The sequence below is a fragment of the Pagrus major genome, chromosome 4, assembly GCF_040436345.1.
Source record: "Pagrus major chromosome 4, Pma_NU_1.0".
Lineage (NCBI taxonomy): Eukaryota > Metazoa > Chordata > Actinopteri > Spariformes > Sparidae > Pagrus > Pagrus major.
In genome coordinates, this window is record NC_133218.1 from 4,262,750 (window position 1) to 4,282,189 (window position 19,440).

The 19,440-nt window shown below is 40.3% G+C and overlaps 1 protein-coding gene across 7 annotated transcripts in view; it reads right to left on the minus strand.

Annotated features, from left to right (window-relative positions):
* Window positions 1-12,255, minus strand: part of myo9aa (myosin IXAa) — a 91,256-nt gene extending 79,001 nt beyond the window's left edge. For all 7 annotated transcript variants that reach the window (XM_073464487.1, XM_073464486.1, XM_073464485.1 and 4 more), the window contains exon 1: window positions 11,313-12,255. In XM_073464487.1, the coding sequence (XP_073320588.1) occupies window positions 11,313-12,188 (876 nt within the window). In that variant the 5' untranslated portion in view covers window positions 12,189-12,255. The remainder of the gene's footprint in view (window positions 1-11,312) is intronic.
* Window positions 12,256-19,440: the final 7,185 nt, after the last annotated feature.

The window sequence follows — 19,440 nt, forward strand, 5'->3', positions numbered from 1 at the left end:
AGGGGTACAAAAGTCTAATCTTATCTTTGCTAAAACTTTCAAGTCCATCATGAGCTGGAAGAAAGGACCACCTGCTGTTCAGAGGAAACATTTTTATCAAACTTTCCTCAAACTACCCGACTATAAACAGAGCAGCACGTGTCCAGCTGCGATGATCTTTCGATGAGCGGCCTGCTCCGGGGTGACATCCCTCGTGTTTTCAGCTCCCTTCCAGATGTGAGCACTTTTCACACTGGGGTTTTATTACGCCACATCTGGACAATATGAGAGGCACGCGATGACCACAAACCACACACACACACGAGAGCCTCGCAGCACAGAGGTCACCTGCGAGGCTTTATGTAACTCAAAGTGAGGAGCGGAGGGCGTGCTTTCAGCGTTTATGTAACGGACTTCATTGATACTCAAAATCATGAGGATGGAAAATCTGCAGCGGGAACAGACTGTGAGTTCAAGAGGCGGTGTAGGACTTTAACTGTTGGTGTCTCAGAGTCTGTTTCTATAATCATCTTTCGTGTAAAATGGCATCAAAAGAAGACATTCTCTTCTTCTCTTTCTGTTGTTGATACTCCTACAGGAGGAGAGCAGAGGGAGGAGAGGGGACATGACTGAGCATCCACAAAGGGCTTTTTAAGCAAGTCCTGAACAACCTCCTCCTTCACAAAAATCAGAGGAGAGTTTCTGAGGGAGGATGAGAGAGGAAAGACAACATCTGGCCGGCAGCAGATGGACACAAGAAACAGGAGGGAGGACAGAGAGTGTTTGTATCTCAGTCTGTTCTGTCATCCAAGAGAAACAGCAGACACAAAAACAGAGATTTTATTTCAGAAGTTCATTTTTCTTTCTTCTTTCTAACAGTTGTTTAGGTTATCAATAAAAAATAATTGAATTAATCATTGGGCCGGTAAAATGTTGAAAAAAAGGGACACATGTCCTTTAACACAATTTCCAAAAGCCAAAATGGACATAACTTATGTCAATGTCTTGTTTTGTCCATAAATGCATGACTCAAAAATATTGAGTTTAGAATCACGAAGAAAACCAGATGTTGTTTCACACCTGATAAGCCTGTGAACTTTGAAATTTCTTCTTTAAAAGGAATTACATGATTTATATTATTAAAGTGTTTGCGTATTCGTTTCAGTTTATCGACCCACAGAGTGGTCAACTAACTGCTTCAGCTCTACATGACTGGATAGAAACTAATCAGACTTTCATTAGAAAAGAAAATATGAAGTCTTAAGTAGAGTCTTTTTTTTTGTATTGTGCGAAAACACAACATAAGTTACTTCATGACATTTTTCAACGACACAGATGAGCTCCAGATTAATTTTATTTAAAGACCCCATAATACAGAGCAGGTCCTCTGTGACTGGATGTGGCACCGTGACTTTTACGTCACAAAGAATAAAGACTTTTCTGTCCGCCCCGTCTCTATGTGACACACTGCTGCAGGTGTAGTCGGGGCAGTAGGGCAGCTGGTCGAGTCTGACAGCAAGTGCTGACTGTGGTGTGTGTGTGTGTGTGTGTGTGTGTGTGTGTGTGTGTGTGGGTGTGTGTGTGTGTGTGTTGCTGACGAGGCACCTGCGAACTCTGGCATACCCCAGCATAAATAAAGAGCCTGTGAGGGGACACAAACAGGCACATTGTAGGGCTGCTGCTGATATCTGCTGCTGACGACTGACTAGTTGGCTCAGAGAGTGTAACGAGACACACGAGACTCAGCAGACTTAGACAGATGCTGTAAGAGATGTTCTTTTATTGGCAATAAAAATCTCCAGATGACATATATCTGAACAGATGTAGGGCCGGAACTAATAATTATATTCGACACAGATTAATCTGCCGATTATTTTTTCGATTACCGTCAAAATGTCAAAATATTTCCATCACAAATTCCCGCCGCTAAAGTAGCCTTGTATCCATGTGATTGACAGTGATGAAGAAGCAGGAGGAGGAGGAGAAGGAGAAGGAGAAGGAGTAGAAGAAAAGGAGAAGCAGAAGAAGATGTAAAAGAAGATGAAGAAGATGTAAAAGAAGATGAAGAAGATATACCGTCTATCACCACTTTACCTGCCTAGCACGAGAGATCCAACTGGAGTTTACCTTTGTACAAAACAGAAACTACACTCAGCTAAGAAGTCAAACACTCTTCACACTCTGACCCCTGTGAGACTGATGTGGCTCCACCAAATCTCTGTGTGACCTCTGACCTCGAGCTGTTACAGCCGCAGTGAGAAGCTGTATCAACACTCAACCCTCTGCTTGATGGTTAACAAAGCAGGAACAGTCTGTACTCCTCTCTCCCAGCCAGTGGTACCAGTCTTCATGTATACAGTTTCACAGAAAATAAGAGCTTGGCACCAGGGTAGAGAGATAAACAGTGAGAAGTAACAGCTGGAGATGTTGGCATTCCTCATCTTTAGTCTGCAGTTGTTGGTTATTATATGTTAAATGTGACTAGAGTAGAGTAACACCTGCTTTAAAGGACCTAAGTCATTGCTTTCATTTAACATTAACTAGCTGTCGCAGCAGTGTGGTTACATACATTTCCTGTGCAGATGTATTAAAACTAGACCTGCTTTGATTGGTTGATGAATCAATTAGTCTATCAAAGTAAAATACATCTGCAACTGTTTTGATCAATAATTAAAGATGCAATATATAAGAATTTTAATTTAAAACATTCAAATATTAATTAAAATTATCAACAGAATATGAAGAAAATAACAGTTTTGACGTAATATCAAAGACCCAGAGACATCTACTGAAGTTAGCATGCTAACCAGCTAGCCCTGGGCCTGAAAACTTCTTTCTCCCCGTAGATCAAAGCTCCTGTGCTAGTGGTAACAGTAGTCCAGCTAGCTGCATGGCTAACTGAGCTTACAAGCTAACACAGTCATGGATGTAAAAACAGAATGCAGTTAGCCGTTCTTCTGGTGATATGCTTCCCCCAACAAACTAAACAGGTGGCCAATTTTACGTATTGCGCCAAAAAAATAGATTATTCTAGGAAATAACCGGCAGATCCATCAATAACGAAAATAATCAATTAGTTACAGCTCTTATATACGTTTATATCTACTGATTTTGTCAATCAGGCAACATTTTAATGTCTCTGCAAACATTCAAATCTAACTTTAGCGGCATCATCCTCCCACTGCTTTCATCATACAGGATAAAAACATTTTCCAATGCAAATGTGTGAGAACAGCCAGTGTGACTGCACGGATTTAACATATGTGCCTGTGTATATATTTGTGTATCTATAAACATATATCTATTATTATGCAATGTGCCGGTTATACAGGGCTGATGACCCATCTTCACTGTTTTATGGACAGAAAAGAGAACATTTTGGACCCAACATCGTTTCAAAGCTGCCATGACCCATTTTGCTACTAAAATCACTTTTGCTCTTATTATTAATGTTCCATTCAACTTCTTTCTAATTTAATTTTGAGTCTGTAACATCTCATGTGTGACCACATAACCACAACAGTCCTACCACATCTCTCACACCAATAATGGCTCAAAATACAGAGTTTCCCACAATATCTTACAAGTCAAGTTTCAATGTCCACTTATGTTTGTTCCACTGGCTACTTTCCACCATGGAAGGTGAATAAAGGACGGAGTGATTCATTCATTTCCTGGAGTTTATATGTTTTATGAGTCTGACTAATGACAGTTATGAGGGTTACAGAGAACAGAGGAAGGACATGAGCATCTGGATGAGGTAAGAAGCATAACTCATCCAGCCCTTCAGGTAATCTATCGATCTTTATTATTTTATACACTCAAATATAATCACCGATGGCAGAATCATTAAGCCCAGATGAATGATCTCAGCATAACAACCTGCAACCATTATTTTTATTACCGATTTATCAGCCGATTTTTTTCTACATTAATTCATTAATCTTTTGGTCCATAAAATGTCAGAGATATCTCCATTCCAGTTTTTTTATTTTTTTATTTTAAAATCCCTTCTAATCCCACAATGGGGAAATTCTCTTTTTCACTCACATTACACACACATGCACACACACTCACACAGTGTATAGAGGAGATGAGTGAAGGGGCTGCCACATGCACGGCGCCCAACGAGCAGTGTTAGGGGTCGGTGACTTGCTCAAGGGCACCTCGGCAATGCCCAGGATGTGAACTAGCATTCTCCATTACTAGTCCACATCACACTAATGTCTTCAAATGTCTTGTTTGTCAGTCAAAAGCCCAAAAATATTATCTCTATAACATATCTCTATGTTTATGAGAGGACAGTATTTTTGTCAGTATTACTGTTTTAATGACCTTTAATGAACACTATTTCCCAGAATAATTCTGGATTTAACATTTCAACTGAACAGTGACAAAGGTTTTTAAACAGGGATTACAGTTAAATTTTCAGATGTAGTTTTGTGCTCACAAAATAATCTTTGACTTCACTGAATTCATGAAAGTTTGGACTTCTATTAGTAAGTGCTGTAGTGAATCCCAATTTGTCTTTGAATATAAAAATTAAACTCCACAAACGTGCTTAATTTCTTCAGAAAGACCAATGAAAGAAATGCTGAATGAGAGATTGCAGATTGAGTTACAGAAGCTGTAGTGGAACAGAGGCCAGCTCGGTTGTGTGGTCAGGACTTCAGCTGACTTATTGGCTGGCTTGATTTAACCCATAAGCAAAGGATAATAGGCTATGTTCAGACTGCCAGCCCACATCTGTTTTTTTACATCCAGATTGTATCCAGATTGATTTTAGATGGTCTTGGACACACACAAAAAAACATGAAATGTGATTTTTTGCTAATCTGATCGAAATCCCATTTCTACAGATGAGTCTCAGTCTGCAGGCAAATCTGATTTGTTACTCAAATACGAGTGTCCAGGGCATCCAGTCTGAACAAAGCCATATGCAGACAAATAATAACAAATAAAAAAAGCATAATTCTTCCACTAGTGTCCGTGACAGATCAGCCTTCCCGGGATCATCTGGGATGAACCTGAGCAAACAGCTCTAAACATATGGCTTATTATGTAATCCTCTCATACCATAGTGAGGAGAGAAGGTGCCCGAAAACTGATGTAACTCCATCCTTCAACTACACCACTATCTCAAGTTGCAACACAAATAACTCTATGGTATATTACTTGTGTAACTTGCTACTGTGTGTTTTGACTCCATAACATTCACACCCTCATAGCGCAGTAAAGATAATCTGCATGTTAATAAACCTACAGGCCGAGCCCATTGTGTAAGCATTAACACAGGCCAGTATCACACTCTCTACCCTGGTTTCACCTCAATAAAAACACACACAGCACTGTAACTTTACACTCGCTCAACATGAACGGTGCTCCATCATTCCCCCTTCTCTCTCATCTCGTCTCTTTCTCCACTGCAGCCTGAGGAAAACAACACTTTCAGGGCACAGTAAATCTCGCCTGACCCCGCCCAGTCGGGGGAGATCCCGTAATGCACACTAATCCTCCTCAGTATTAGTGGGGGCTCTGGGGAGATGGTATTAAATGAGCAAGTGTGTGTGTGCATTTCGGTGTGTATTGAGGCAGTGGTGAAGGAGATGCTGAGAGGTGAAACTGCTGACCTGGGTTGACTCACACTGGGAGTGTTTCTGTTGGCTGGGAACGAGGAGGAGCACAACAGGAGCTCAGGCGCTCACCGGGCCAACAAGCTCTGCAGGTCCTTTACATGCACTAAATATGAATACTGTAATAAAAACTAACCAGACTAGACTTTGTGATCAAAGTATTTTCCCCAGATGTGTTGCACATTAAGAAAACACTACAGGACACAATCACAGCTGTTTTGGAGAGTGAGACAATAAAGTCTTTGTATTTTCTAAAGACTTGCTTTGGATGTCTGACCTGATGGTAAACTCTGCCAAAATAAAAATAATTAGTTGCAGCCCTGATGGAGTTGTTTTCAATAAGTGTAATGATTGAGAGCACTCAAGTCTCCGTGCCTGACTGTAAATTTATGTGTGCGCAAATTTAAGTGGGTGTTTTCATGTCCTTTGATGGCAGCAGCAGCAGCGCCTTGCAGCTCAGAGTGCGTTAAAGTGCCCCTCAAACAACCCACTAACGCTAACACACACCATTATCTGTGCTCCTGCACTAATGCCCTGTGACACTCGTCCCTGGACTTAGAGAGCAGATCCTGATGATGTGCTGTCAAGAGTGAGCAGCGTGAGGTAACCCCAGACGCTCCCTCCTGACCCGAGGGACAACAGAAGACAGCTGAGCTCATATTAAGCTGTCACTTTGCTCACATGTAAAAACAAATGACCGTGTTTCCTGTGAGCAGTCTTTGTTTTCATCAGCGTCAGAAACAGAAGAAACAATGTTGAACCAGGAACAGTTCCTTCTTAAAATAGTGATCAATTATCGCCTTCTATTAGAACCATAACAAGACGGGAACCCAGTTCCTAATTTGTTCTATTCGATGAAAACAACCATATTTAGTTTCCACATGTGAAAAAAAGCAAAAAGTTTATGAATGAATGTCATCTAGGTATGAAATTTACTCATGTTCAATTTTAAGTTCACATGTGAAAATATAAAATAATATGTAAAAATGTAGAATTCACATGTGAAGAGGCATTTTTTACAAGATGTCATGAGTCATATTTTGTTTCCACATGTGGAAAAAGCCAATCACATATCAGTGTATCTAATTCACATGTGAAAATGTCAATTTCACAAATTTTTCATTCATATGTTTAAAAAAAAAAAATCAAATCACTTTTAAGAAATGTCCAGATCACATGTAAATAATAAAGTAATTCTTTTATCTATTTATTATTGATTTATGTGTTTTTGAAAGAGGCAGATACAATATACAATATACACTGACAGACAGAAGCAGCTGTCCAGTGCAGGTATCACAGCGTGTAGCAGATGCTAATTTGCAACAAGAAGGGCTTTTCTGAAAATAAGAAAAAAAAACAATGTGATAAAAAAGGCATTAAACTGAGTACAGCTTAATACAATAAAGTACACAAGTAAAAGCATTACATTTAAGAATTAAACCTGAAAACATGAGTACAGGTTTTTTGCTCAATTAACCAGGATGTGGTTGCTTGTTTAAAGCTGTTAAAGTTTACCACTCATTTCACAATTTTCACATATGAAAAGGAAAATGTCCCAGATTACATTTTTTTAAAGGGTAGGCTGATGTAGTAATGTTGATAAAATATATTTTTATGTAATTTGGTAATAGATAATATATAATTAAATAATTTGGTAGAGATATACAGGAAACATGAGGAGAAAGTAAGAGGTGTGACATGTAACAAAAGGTCTGCGATCCGAATCAAACCGTCGTATCAGTTCAGTTAACCATAAAGGTACCAGGACATTATCATTCCTGCTTGGACCTTCATGCCCTGCCTGTGCTTTCTATCATTCTTAACTGTCAGGTGGCCACCTGTAAACCCAAAGTCTTGACAGGCTGACACCTGGATGCTAAGCCTGGGTGGTAGTTAAAGACCACATGATTATTAGCTAGAACAAGAAAAGTAAAAATAAGTAAATAAACAAAGTAGACCAAGGAGCCATCTCGCAATTATCCAAGATACATTTTTCATCTACAAGTTTTTAATCCAACAGTTGTTTGGTCTTTGTAGATATGTCAGAAAAGGCTTTAAGAAAACAGAAAAGGTGAGCTTTTACGTGGGCAAACTCAGTGAACTCTTGCAAAGACAAGACACAAACCTGTCATTACTGATGAGTGCTGTTAAACAAATGGAGAAGCAAGCAGAGAAACATACAGCAAATGGGCCTTCATAGTAATCCTGCACTAACAGCTTTCCTTCATAACTGTCTGTCATGATCATATCGAGCTGTGAGTCATAAACAAGCAGAGATTTAAAGTGCAAAATACTTCAGTTTCTGTTATATATTGTTGCTGCATTCAGGAGCACCAGAGTCTTGTTGGCCTGGAGACCAAAGAAGATTAAGACACTCAAACTCTTCAAACAGTAAATTCCAGTGTGGGGGTCTGTAGTCACAGGAATTTATGGTGTAATGTCAATTTCAGTCATATCTGGCACAAGAAGATAAACACCGTCAGGAATGACAGACAGCCGATAAGCTCAAAACCAACATTATGTGAAGTATTTGTCATATTTCACGTATGCTTGTTTTTACCTTCGTTCAGGGTCAATTGAAGTCCAAATGGTGTTGAAGGTTGGATCAGTGAAATCAGCGTATTCTCCTTCAAACTTCCACCCCTAAATTAAAGCCCGTCACTTCTCTAATTCCCTTAAATGTAGAATAATAACCACGTTCAACCAAAACACTGTAACGTGCTCTGTTTATCTTACCGTTCATGTTTTCATCTCTTTCCAGCTGAGTTTTATTAATTGAAGCTCTTGAAGCAACAGGGCTTGTCAGGATCTTAACACGTCGCTGCAGCTGTTGGCTGGTTTCCAAAAAGACCAAAACCTCTTGTAACTGATACCCTCTATCTGGAGTTTAAAAAAAACTCTCTATACATAGGCTTCATGCCTCGGGGTGACTTCAGCCTGCCACTGATAGTCAGCAGAAAACATCTGTCTGCTTTGTTTTGCTATAGGATTGTTTAATATGAGGGTGAGGGCTCGTCACTGTCCCGGTCTTTGATATCAGTCATTTATGTGTGATGAACTGGCACGTGTATTAATGCCTGGAAAACCCAATCAAGAGGCCCCGATATTTAGTGTAACAATTTAGTAAAGTTTTACGTACAATTGAAAGTGACATCACTTGAGTGAGCTTATCAGATTTTGCACAGCTCTCTCTGGAGACGCAACAAACTTTTCCACATATGCAGTAGTGCTCCCCAGAAGCTGTACACTTACTCTGATGTGTAAAATAAATTCCCCTCTTGAAACCAAAGGCCCACGTTAGAGGTCAAGGTTAAACTCAAAGCTCTTTACATTAACATGATGGAACATTAACTCCAGTGGAGGTCAATACTTTTTACTGTCACCGTGACATTGTCAGTGACAAAATCCTGTGATTAAATTTAACTACACATAATTATAGAAATCCTCCTGTGTTTCTTCATCTACCTAAGAGGAAATGAAGATGAAGCGTTCCTGTGAGGTAATGCTGGCTGCTCTTCCTCCTCCTCCTCTCCTCAAGCTCTCTCTTAAGTAGCACCGCAGCTCCCCTCCTGGCATCAATCACAGGCAGGCAGATACGCAATCTTACTGTGCAAACAATTAAAGGCTGCTCCTCTGCACTCAAAACTACTCACTCGTGTTGCTGCGTCAAGGATTAACCCAATATGCTTACACATTAACCCCGGAGACACACCGATGAATGGCATTCCTGAGAACCATGTTTGCTAAACCAAAGGCAATAAAACGCTGTGAGGAGCTACTTGTTGACTTGATGGTTACCTTTGAACTTGGCTTTTCAGCTGCCATTTTCAACTTGACATTGACGCCGTGAACAATGGAAGAATTTTTATTTCATCATATGAGGAGGAACTGAAATAAATGAATTTTGTGGCCATAAACATGATACAACTCTTTAGCTCCTAGATAAGGAACGCGTTTGTACGGTCGTGGCTGACTACACCCAGATGAAGAAACACCAAAAGAAATGTATGCATTTCTGAGCACTGCCCTGTTCTTTGTAAGAGAATCAAGTGTAAACAGCTGGTGGTCAGGTGACCTGACAGTGAGCCTTATGAAATACAAAAAGCAGCCAGTATTTGCCTTCATGACTGGCAGCATTGTGCATACAGTTACAGGGTGTTATGTATGTATGAATTCAGTTGATGTTGAAGATAAACGAGAGAACAATGTGCGGTTGTGAACGTGTCAAAGCCTCCTGACTGGTGTGCATTGAAGTGACAGGTCCCTGAAGAAGAAGAGGAATATGAGTGGAATGTCTTGAGTGATACGAAAACACCCAGTTTCCTTCGAAACCTTTCGCTGGGCCTCTACGAGCTCTACCTTGAGACAATCTTTCCACTGTGCAGGGGAAAAAATGGTCGCAATCACAAAAACAAGAATCTACGACTGTAATCGGTGATAGGCCACTGGCTGTGTGCTGATAGAGAGCTGCTCTGTGTGCTGCATAATCCCCACACAGCTGGACTGAAAGTGCAATAAACCTCTGTATGGGGGCAGACACAACCATAGAGACAGTTGTGTAACTGATGTTAGAGCTGCACAGAATCTTGTCCACAGCAAGTGTTGAGTACAGCAGCAGAAATAAACCCATGTATACAGGTGACCATGTATGCAGAATGAGAAATTCCAGCCCACACATATCAATGCAACCTGAACATCTGCTGGTGTCACAGGTGTCTGCCAATTCAGCTAAAAAATAACGTAAACCAGGCAGCTTCATTCGCAAGAGCTGTCAGTTCTTGAGGCAAATCCAAGTCAAGTCTCAATTCAAGAATGAGGAAATCTCTGTGCATCAGCCAACTCGAAACTCAAAGCCTCAACAGACACCTGAGATGAGATGTTATTCATAAAATAAGCAGCAAATAAAGTTTCGACATAAAGGTCTTCTTCTGATGACATAAATAAGAACCTTGTGCTCACAACTTTATCACTCCAGATCAAGTCCAAATGCTTAAAGGGTAACTCCACCAATTTAACACATTGAAGTGTGTACAGCATATGTGCGGTATAAAGCCTATTGTGGCTCCAAAGGAAGCTGCATGTAATCTGATAAACGTCCTCCAGTGATGGCACTCAGTGGCTAAGTTGCACTGTGGGTAATGTAGGCGAGGTTTTATAGAGGAAGAAGAATGTGTGAAATAAAAAAGGCGATATCTCCAGTTCTGCTGTAATTTTTTTAACAGTGTCCAGAGGGAGTGCAATGCGAGACCAATGGACTGCTTTTCAAAACCTGTGGCCTACATTACCCACAATGCAATTCATCCACTGAGTGCCATCACTGAGAGCCACAAAAGGTTTTATACTACTTTTTCAGATATGCAAAACCCTCCACGACCTGTAAATATGCAAGAAGATTGGTGGAGTTACCCTTTAAGAACAAGTCTAAATAAAGTCACAACTTTTATTATGTGCAAGTCTTTCACGTTTCAAGGCTGTCTGTCTCTGTCATGTTGTATTTTTTATTGTTTCAGGGTTTTATAGTGTCAGAACTAAGACAAATGTTTTTGCTTTCAAGTCTCAAGTCGTCATTTCTGTTGGCTTACTTACTGCGGGTCCAACTTAAGGTCAAGTCTCCAGTCTCTGATAGCTTCATAATCAGCAGAGAACATTTGCAAACAACAAATTAAATTCTTCTTAAAACAAAGATGTGTTTTATCTTACCTCTAGTACTGGCCCCGCCCCTAAGATAATCTGCTCCACTCCGCTGGCGAAACCCTTCTGGCTGAGAGCCGTCAGATGATGAATGAGAAAGTTTGTGCTTTGCGTCTTCCCAGAGCCGCTCTCCCCAGATATAACGATGCACTGATTGCTCTCTCTCTGCAGCATGGCGTGGTACGCCACATCCGCCACAGCGTAAATATGTGGCTCCAAATCTCCCAGTGTATGATTATCATACATCTTCACATACTTGGGGTTGTAGATGGGTAGGAACTTGAAGGGGTTAATAACGATGAGGATGCTCCCAACATAAGTGTAGATCTTTTCCTGGCGGAAGCGCGAGCGCAGGTTGTCCAGCAGCGAACGCTCGTTGAGCTCCGGCAGGTGGCACAGATCTGCATGGTCGCCCTGAGAATCAGGCTGTGGCAGCAGTCCGCGCTCCTGCATGCGCCTGCGCTCCTCCGTCACCTGCAGCCACATCTGGAGGCTGCCTCCATAGTGGATGGAGCCATCCAGGTTCTTCTGCCTCAGGAGGAAGCGGTAATCCTCGGCGCCAGACAGCGCGCGGTGCTCTAGGGCCACGCGGGGCCAGAGCATCATCCTCTGCACAGGACAGTCGCAGGGGTTCAGAATCCATTCTTCCCCACCAAACTCCTTCACTTCAGCCAGAACATAACACCTGGTGCGGTCCAGGTGCAGGCGTTCGATGACACGTTCGATGGCCTCAGCGGCTGTGGTGGTCTTGCGGGCACTGATCGGGCAGTAGATGGTGCCCTCGGCCAGGGCGCCTGGGTAGATGCGCACGGTGAACTCTGAGTTCTCGAAGCGCTGCCGCCGGCCCAGGGTGCCCATGCCACCAACGCCATCTCGAGCACTCATGGCGGAGCAGGAGTTCCCATTAGCAGCAGCCCGGCACTGGCACGTCCTTCACTGGGCTGGAGAGGCCACCGAGTCAAGACATTACCACTGTGGAGCAGAACAGGAAAGATTGATCAGTACACTGAGTACTAAAGACATCTCTTTTTTCAAGCTAAACAGAAAACACTCAACACAAACAGATTACATATCAATAGAGCTGCAATGATTTATTGATTAGTTGTCATTATTATGTCCACTTAATGTCCTTGTTTTGACTCCATTGAGCAAAACAGTAATTTTACCATGCAGATCATCGTTAAGTTGAAACTCGACAGAAACAAAATAAAACTCATTTAAACTGTCTCGCTAGACTATCTACTTAGACTAGAGCTGCATGGATTAATCGATCAGTTGTCAACTATGTAATTAATCTATAACTATTTTGACAATTGCTTTATCAGATTTAGTAATTTTTTGAGAAAAATATTCAATGTTCTCTGATTCCCGCTTCTTTTGAATATGAATATTTCTGGTTTCGCTGCTCATCTATGACAGTAAACTGAATATCTTTGGGTTGTGGACAAAAAACATTTAAGATGTCATGTAGGGCTCTGGCAAACACTGATCGACATTTTTTGCTATTTTCTGGCATTTTAAAGACCAAACAACTTATTGATTAATTAAGAAAAGAATTGATAGATTAACTAACAATGAAAATAATCATTAGCTGCAGACCTACATGCGAAAGAAAATAACAGGAAAGCACAAGCAAGAATGATACAGTATACATTTGATCCGAGACTGCAACAAAAGCAGACTTTACAAACTATTCAATCAGTCTAAAACCGGGCCAGCGCCCTCTGCAATCTGCCCGATTACAAAATTTGTCAGATTATGACACAAAGACTTCATGTGCTATTATGCAATCTACTGAAGGGCCAAATTATTTTGCTGCAGCCCGACATGCACACTCATAAAGGATAAAGGGTAAGTCATCAGGATCCACCGGATTACCATTAACACACATACACACTCCCGAGCACACACATAAGCTCTGGCCAACGCCAAGGCCGGCAGCTGCCATCCTCTTTACTGAATACACAATCACGCCATTCACAAGTTCCCTCTTTAATACACAGCAGAGGGACATCATGGGGTGAGGAGAGGCCAAAGAGAGAGAGAAGAAAGATGTGTTTGATGACTGAGCTGCTGCTCTGTGACTTCTTCACTATCAATAGGTTTGTAGCACAAACACTTTATAAACTACATCTGAATGAAGTTGTAATTGAGTGATCAATTTAACAGGAATACAACGCACACAAGCATTTGACACTTTGAATATTGATGAGAAATAAACATCTACAAATTTAGAGTACATTGATATAAACCAAGCCTATGTTGATATAGCCGATGTATTCAGGCTTTCGTTTAACCCAGATAGTCTGACAGTCTTGTGTATCATCAGTCTGAATTGTTCAAGGCATTCCAGGAGTCATTATGTGTCGGGCTGTAATTTGTTTTTATGTTCTCGTCGACTTCTACTTAAGATAAAAAGCAGATGAATGAGCTTCAACTTGTTGATATCAGCTGTGGCTTTTTCATGCAGGTAGAGAAAGGAACCGCAAACTGTGTCACTACAGATGCACCTATTAATCACAGAGTAAGAGTTAAGAGTAAAAAGAGCTCAAATATGTGGAGGAATTAGCGTCTCTGCCTTTTATAAGATAGATTTTTACATATATGACTGATGAGCATTCGTACCAAACTGTGAGTATCTAAAGAAACATTAGATCTTTGATTCCGAGGTTTATCCAAATTGATAACTGAAAAACACCCTGCAATCAATACTAACGCCGATTATTGTCATTACTGCGTAATCTGGCAATTGTTTTGATTAATCGTTCTGTCTATAAAATGCCAGTGAAAAGTGCCCATTATAATGTCTCATGTTGGTGTCCTCATATTAGAGCTACAACATTTCATCATCTAGTTGATAATTCATTGGTTTGAGTAACTTTTAAAGGAAAAATAGTCAAAATGATTTGATTCCAGCTTCTTAAATGTGAATAATTTCTGGTTTCTTTTCTCTTCTATGACAGTAAACTGAATATCTTTGGGTTGTGGACAAAACAAGACATTAAAGGATGTCATCTTGGGCTTTGGGAAACATTCTGCCCACTCTGCTCTGATTGGTCAGCTCACACACGCCTGACCCAGCACCATTAATAACAACAGAGCAGCTGTACTTACAATTCTTACATGCCATAGACGCCTAGACATAAATTAAGCAAATGTGTGACGTGGTGATTTAGCGTGATGTCACAGATTTAAAGGCTGGGCTACTGACGAGGCGTTTCAGGAGCAGTGTTTTCTGTAGGAGAGAGGAGCTTCTGTTGTTGCAGACTTTGACCTTTTTAACTTTCAAGATCTCTTACATGCACAAGAACCTACAGTATGTAACACACTTAAGGAAAGGAAAAAACTGAAGATGCATAATAGGTCTGCTTTAAAAGAATGACCACAATATAATCAAAATGGCTGCTTAGTAAGTGTTACTGGAGTGTTTACATCTAGACAGGTATAAAAGGGGAAAAGGCTTCTCCAAACATAAAAATCTATCTTCTGTCTTTAGAAATTGAATTTTTTTCTTTATCTACACTTCTTTATGTTAATAAAAATTAGAGAAGAAACTTGATATGCAATGCAACATAACTCAACGTGCTTCCCTTTGTCATCACAGGCATCATTATGATTCAACAGTTATCTTCAATTTAAGAAAGCACGAAGAGGAAAACCAATCATATTCCTCGCCTGCTTTCAAACTGAGCAGCATGACCACAACAGAAAAAAGTGAAAACAGGAAATGGAACAGGGACATGTAATGTGCAGAGTGGATCACAAAGGACTCCAGCAGGGAAATGATACAATGCTGCACTCCTGGTCATTTCCTGTCGCCCCATATCCAAGCTCTCATGCCATGTGTCGCCTCAGCAACTCCGATATGACCATGAGCCACATGAACACAGGCACAAATACAGTCACACACACACACACACACACACACGGGAGACACAGGAAAACTCACACATCACCTTTTTTACCCTCCCGTGAAGCATTTAATCTAAGCTGAATCCATAAACACATAACCAAAGACAGGTATAGACTGACTGTGCTGGCTGTTTGTGTTTGTCCCTGTACTATGTGTGTCTCTGTGTGTGTTGTGAGCGGTATGATAGGGCCGGGCGCCTGGAACAGATGGTCAGCTTGCTGCTTAAAGGATAGGGAGGGGGGATTTAGGGTTGTGGCCGTGCAGGACAGCATCGGGCCATGCAGGGCTGCATCTCTGTTTACCATCACATGAGGACAATCAACTAATGGACATCTCCTCCGGGAAAACACCGCAAAATCTTACCAATCACTGAACATACTCCCTATAACAACTACCTCCATTACTTCATTGCTTTTGATAGATTTACAGATATTAACCTCAGCCTCAAATGAATGACATGAGGGGAATGGCAAGGTAGATGGATTGGAACAAGGGTTGCAAATTTATAGCCTTTTGCTCAATCGATTGTCAGACACATTAATGATCAATAATAAATTCATTCAAGTTTTAAACAAGTGGCAAATCGGGAATATTAGATATCTGAATGACACAAGTGAGTACTTTAAATAGTGAAGTAAATTTAGAAAATGAGACCGTAACTAAAAAGTTACTTAAAAGATTTAACATAATAATTCCCATAAATTATAGGCTTTTCTTAAATGACAACAAACTAAGCATTCAGGGCTCTAAAAGAACCAACCAAGAAAGAACCAATTCTGGTGTCAACAACAAGTGCTGTAACCCACAAATACAGCTGATCTGGCAGAGAAATAAAATGGGCGGCTCCTGTCAGCAGAAAACAGACAAACAGACTGGTCCGACTGGTTTTTATTTAATACTTGTTGATAAATATTTGGCGGATCAGATTTGCAAGGGATATTATTACAAAGAAGGAACGGTAAAAGAAGCAACGGCCACTGTGAGCTGGTTAGGTAAGTTCAACAGGTGTTGTCATAGGTGTGCTTCATTTCATGCATTTTGTTTCATTTTAATAAAGGAGACTTTGGGAAGCCTGGATGGAGTCACAGTGATGAGCCACATAGACTGCATGACAGGAGAGTGACTGAACAGAGCTCTTTAGACTAGTGGTTCTCAGTCCAGGGAAATGTTCAGGTGTGCCTTGGGAATTTGTCAGAGCCATAGATTATTTGGCCTGCCCTTTCGTGTGCCTTGGACACAAACAGTTTGAAAACAAATGCCTTAGACCCTAAGGTGCTTTTATTTTATTTATTGTATATCCTACTGATCTTAATTTGAAAGTAAAAGAGTACAGAGCTACTTATTACTTCAACATTTAAACTTCTAATGTCACACTGTATGGAATTGGGGAAAAAAATACTTTCTTGTACAGTAGGTCAAAGTTGTGGACAACATATTTCCTTTTTAAAAAAGTTGGGAAGATGGAAAAGAAAAACACACGAAAAAGATGCTCATCGCAATTCCCTGGACCCAAAGTGACATCTTCAGATTGCTTCTTTTGTCTAACTAACAGTCCAAAACCCAAAGACACTATATTTTCTATCATAAATGACAAATAAAGGCAGGAAACCTTTGCATTTTAGAAGCTGGAAGCAGCAAATGTTTGACATTTTTGCATGAAAAATGACTCTAATGATTAGTCGGTTATCAAAATAGTTGGCAATTAACTTTCTTTAATTGACTAACTGATTTATCAACTAATTGTTGCAGCTCTATTCACAGATATGATGGAAAAATAGATGGGTATTTCTTGGAAAAATCAAAATGATTTTTCAAAAAAGCGAGAAGCACAGCAGTTTACTTTCAGTCAGGACAATCAGTGACTGACAGGGAATGGAATAATAAAACAACCAGTTTCTTTCTGGTTACACCTCCAACATGTCATCAAGGTAAGCAATACCCTCCACCATATTGCTCCTGTTGAATCTAAAACCACTCACATGCCCATATCAGAGGTCTGGTTTATTATGCAGGTATCTCAACTACAGGACAATCAACATGAGTCTGGCCACCGAAACCACCCCCACAAAAATAGAGCTGTTGTACAAGCGCTTCACAAGAAATGTTTTAGTGAATGCTACTCTTGTGTCCCACTAAAATATCTCTTTAGATAACATTTAAACTTTTCATTCTTGAAGCCTACGTGTTTCTACATCAGTACATCTCACTCTGAGCTGCAAAAAAGAACAAAAAAGCTGCCAGTGAAAGGCCAACTGTGATAAAACTTTACAAAGTTAACATGATCACAATGGATGGACTTTATTCAGCTCAACAAAGGATACTCTTTCCACACATACATACAGAGGTGCACATTCTCACCCCGCACTGACGGCATTGCTCACATTGTGCAGCAACAACTTCTTCAAAGTAGCAAACGCACACAGTCTCTCTGCTGCTGAGAGTGTCCTTAGAGCAAGAACAAAAAGACAGAAAGCAGCAGAGTGAGAACAGATGGACAGAAAAATGTTTGAGGCATGATGTCATTTCACCTGAGCGCCATGCACGTGTGTCCACACAGGAACTAAAAAGGTTTGAATTAGATAAGCTGGAGGTTTGTGCTGGAGCAGGTCGTGAACAGCTGGAGGAAACCTGCAGCGGCCTCTCCTTGTCTCCTCAAACAACTGAGGAAGAAACAGCTTACATCACCTGAATGGTCAGAGATTAGGAAACTCAAGTAATCAGACCTGGAATCTGTTTGAGGGGACTTTTCCCAACAAAGCAGATCAGGACAGACACAATCTCAGCTATCAACAAGCACTGAAGCTGGAATTCAATGAATTCTGAATATGTAAAAACAACAACGAACGTGTTCTTGGTTTGAGGAAGTTAAACTAGGGTCAGATGCTATCAGAGTTCACTCAAGATTAGTGTTTGAACTTATCTGTACATATATCAGTGGTTTAAAACAACCTGGAGTATGACGGAAACAGAGAACAATGGTTTGTTGTATTAGCTTAGTCAACAGAAAGAGAATTAATACTGAACTATTTTGATAATTATTTCAGTCATTTTTCAAGAGAAAATGTCAAACATTTGCTGATTTCAGCTTCTTAAATGTTAGGATTTGCTGCTTTCTTTGTCATAATGCTTTCTTTATGACATAAATAAAGAATCTTCGGGTTTTGGGATGTTGGGTTGGACAAAAGACACAATCTGAAGTAGGGCTGGGGAGACATGTTGACATTATCAATTCCGTAAATATGTCGATTTGCGTGACTTGTGTTGATGAATGGCAAGGAAGTAAATCAAGCTTTATTATACCTATACACAAGCTTGATTTATGCTTCTGTGTGCATAGATACGCTGTAGCCTACACCATAGCCTCCCCAGAAATGTGACCGCATGTCGCAGCGATGCAGACTGCAAGGCTTTGATTGGTTCGCTTGGTAACATTGCACTTTCCTGCTTCTCTTCCCGTAGTAGTTTCCCTAGTAAACATACCACCCTCTTCAGCTGTTGCAGTCCCTTCTGACTGGCCAGCTTCTGCTCTTCAAAAAAAAATAAAAAATTGACTAAATAATTAGATATTGTGTTGACTAATCAAGTAATCGTGAAAATAATGGCCAGATTAGTCAATCATGAAAATAATCATTAGTTGCAGCCCTACCCAGGAAAACAAAAAAATGCAGGATTTTATATTGAGATTTAGAAGTGGATTTAATAAAGCAAAATGCATTTAACAGGAGAGATTTTCAAACTATTACATCAAAACATCTGGGTGGAGCCAGATATTTATGCACATTTATTGTTGTTGTTATTTATTGATTATTAATTGATTATATTATTTGCTGAAAATGTGATTTATAGAAGATTCATGTACCCAAGATGCTAAGAAATGCACCTATTTTATTCAAGATATAGAATAATTAGAAGAAAACTACACTCTTTGCAATCATTAATCTGAACATTGTGTGTGTCAGATGCGTGTTTAGAGGTTCCCTCTGACAGGAAACCAAGGAGAGGTTTAACCATGTGAGTCACACTCTTCAATAGCTGCCATTGTTGCAGACAAGTGAAGGATCAAGTTTGGTCAGCTCTCTGTGAAGTCATCTTTCTGAAAAGCTGTGTGTGTGTCATCAGGGCTAAGCTCCTGTATTCAAGGCTCATAATGTTGTGGTGGCTTTTATTACGCCTTTAGCCACTGTTACAGTAAGGTGTGTGAGTTGGCACTGAACTGAGAACTCT